General features: G+C 64.7%; 1 protein-coding gene across 1 annotated transcript in view; it reads left to right on the top strand.

The window, feature by feature from the left end:
• The window catches only part of H696_01073 (hypothetical protein), a 1,614-nt gene extending 541 nt beyond the window's left edge, over window positions 1-1,073 (top strand). Inside the window, exons 2-3 of the mRNA XM_009494957.1 lie at window positions 36-530; window positions 684-1,073. Of these exons, the coding sequence (XP_009493232.1) occupies window positions 36-530; window positions 684-965 (777 nt within the window). The 3' untranslated portion in view covers window positions 966-1,073. The remainder of the gene's footprint in view (window positions 1-35; window positions 531-683) is intronic.
• The last annotated feature ends 485 nt before the right edge of the window (window positions 1,074-1,558 follow it).

The raw sequence follows: 1,558 nt of genomic DNA, 5'->3' as shown, positions 1-1,558 counted from the left end.
CTGTCACCTGCTTCCGGGGGAAAAAAAAACCCCAGCCCACCAAGCCTATTGTCGTCAAAACCGCGCCCAAGGCCCCGGAGATGGACGAAACCAAGATGGCTGACGATCCTGCGGTCGAAGTTCCGACCGGGACAGCTTGTCGGCGCAGGTCTTGCGGGCACCGGCTGGCCTCGGCCGCTTGTCGCGACCTCCCCTGCACCTTCCACCCCGGGACGCCGGTCTTTCACGAGGGGTCCAAGGGGTGGTCCTGCTGCAGCCGCAAGGTGCTGGACTTCAATGACTTCCTGGCCATTGCCGGCTGCCGTACCGTCACCGGTCACCGGTTCCTGGAGCATCCGCTCGAGCGGGCCGCCGCCAACGGCGGCACCCCTGCCGATGCTGCCCAGACCGTGACCGATGCCGCCGGCAACGAGTATACCCCGGTCGATGTGCGCAATGATTGGTACCAGACCCAGACTTCGGTCATTGTGTCCTTCTTCGCCAAGAACGTCATCAAGAGCGAGTGCTCGGTGGAGTTTGGCGAAGAGGAGGTATGTGTTCGGCGTTCCCCCCCCCTCTCTCTCTCTCTCTCCGCCCTCCCCCTTCTTCTCTTCTCGTGGTAGCCAGTGATCCCCTTCTGACGGTCTTCTGCCTTTTCCCCTTCGGGCTCTCGGCCTCGCCATTCGCCTCGCTCTTTCGCCTAGATTCGCCTCTTCCTCGTGATGCCCGATCGCAAGGCCTTCAAGGCGACCATCCCCCTGTTCCAGCCGATCGACCCGGCCGCCAGCAAGTTTTTCCTCGGGTCAGTGAAGGTGGAGCTTACCCTGGCCAAGGCCAACGGCGTGTCCTGGGTGTCGCTGCAGCCGATGTCCACTCCGATCCGGGCATTTACCACCTTCGGCACGACTGGCCGCGTGGGCACCGTCGGAGGCAAGGTCATTGATGCTGTGCATGATGCGGCCATTCTGTACACCACTACCGAGTAGAGCTCAGGTAGGTGCAAAGGGAACAAGGCGCGGGAGCGTGCCCGTGCGTATTGCCTTGCGCCTTTTTTTTCCTCCCCCCCGCCAATTGCGGTCCCCCCCCCCCCCCTCCTCTCCCTCCCCCGCCAAGATGAAGGCGACCAGAGAAAAGCGAACGCAATAGACACGGGCGCTCCCTTTCCGGATCACCGAATCCTCCCCCGCAGGTGTGTGTGCCCCGCGCGGTGGGCGCTGACGTCCAGGGCCCGCGTGATGTCTCCGCGCCCTCGTGGCCACACATAACATCACGCGATCCCCGGGACAACCCCACCGACCCGACGCCCAATCCAGTTGGGACTTCCACTTCGGCGGTGCCAGTGAGCCGCGAGCAGTTGAGCCCCGATCTGGCTGGTTTTGCCAACCCCCCACGTGGTGGGGGTCGGTCGAGGCGCCGCCCTGGGCTCGGCTGAGGGGCGTACGTGCGGGGAGCTTCGCCAATGTCTTTGGGTCCGGCGAGCGGGGTTATCCGGCGCCTGAGTCATTTTCCGAGGGCGGGCTGGGCAGTGGCCGGGGGAAGGGGCAGGTAGTCTTCAGATGGGCGGAGGGGGAGGCGGGGG

Source organism: Fonticula alba (genome assembly GCF_000388065.1).
Source record: "Fonticula alba strain ATCC 38817 unplaced genomic scaffold supercont2.2, whole genome shotgun sequence".
In the NCBI taxonomy this organism is placed as follows: Eukaryota; order Rotosphaerida; family Fonticulaceae; genus Fonticula; species Fonticula alba.
Note: the sequence above shows the minus strand (reverse complement) of the source record. Positions and strands in the feature narration are given on the sequence as shown.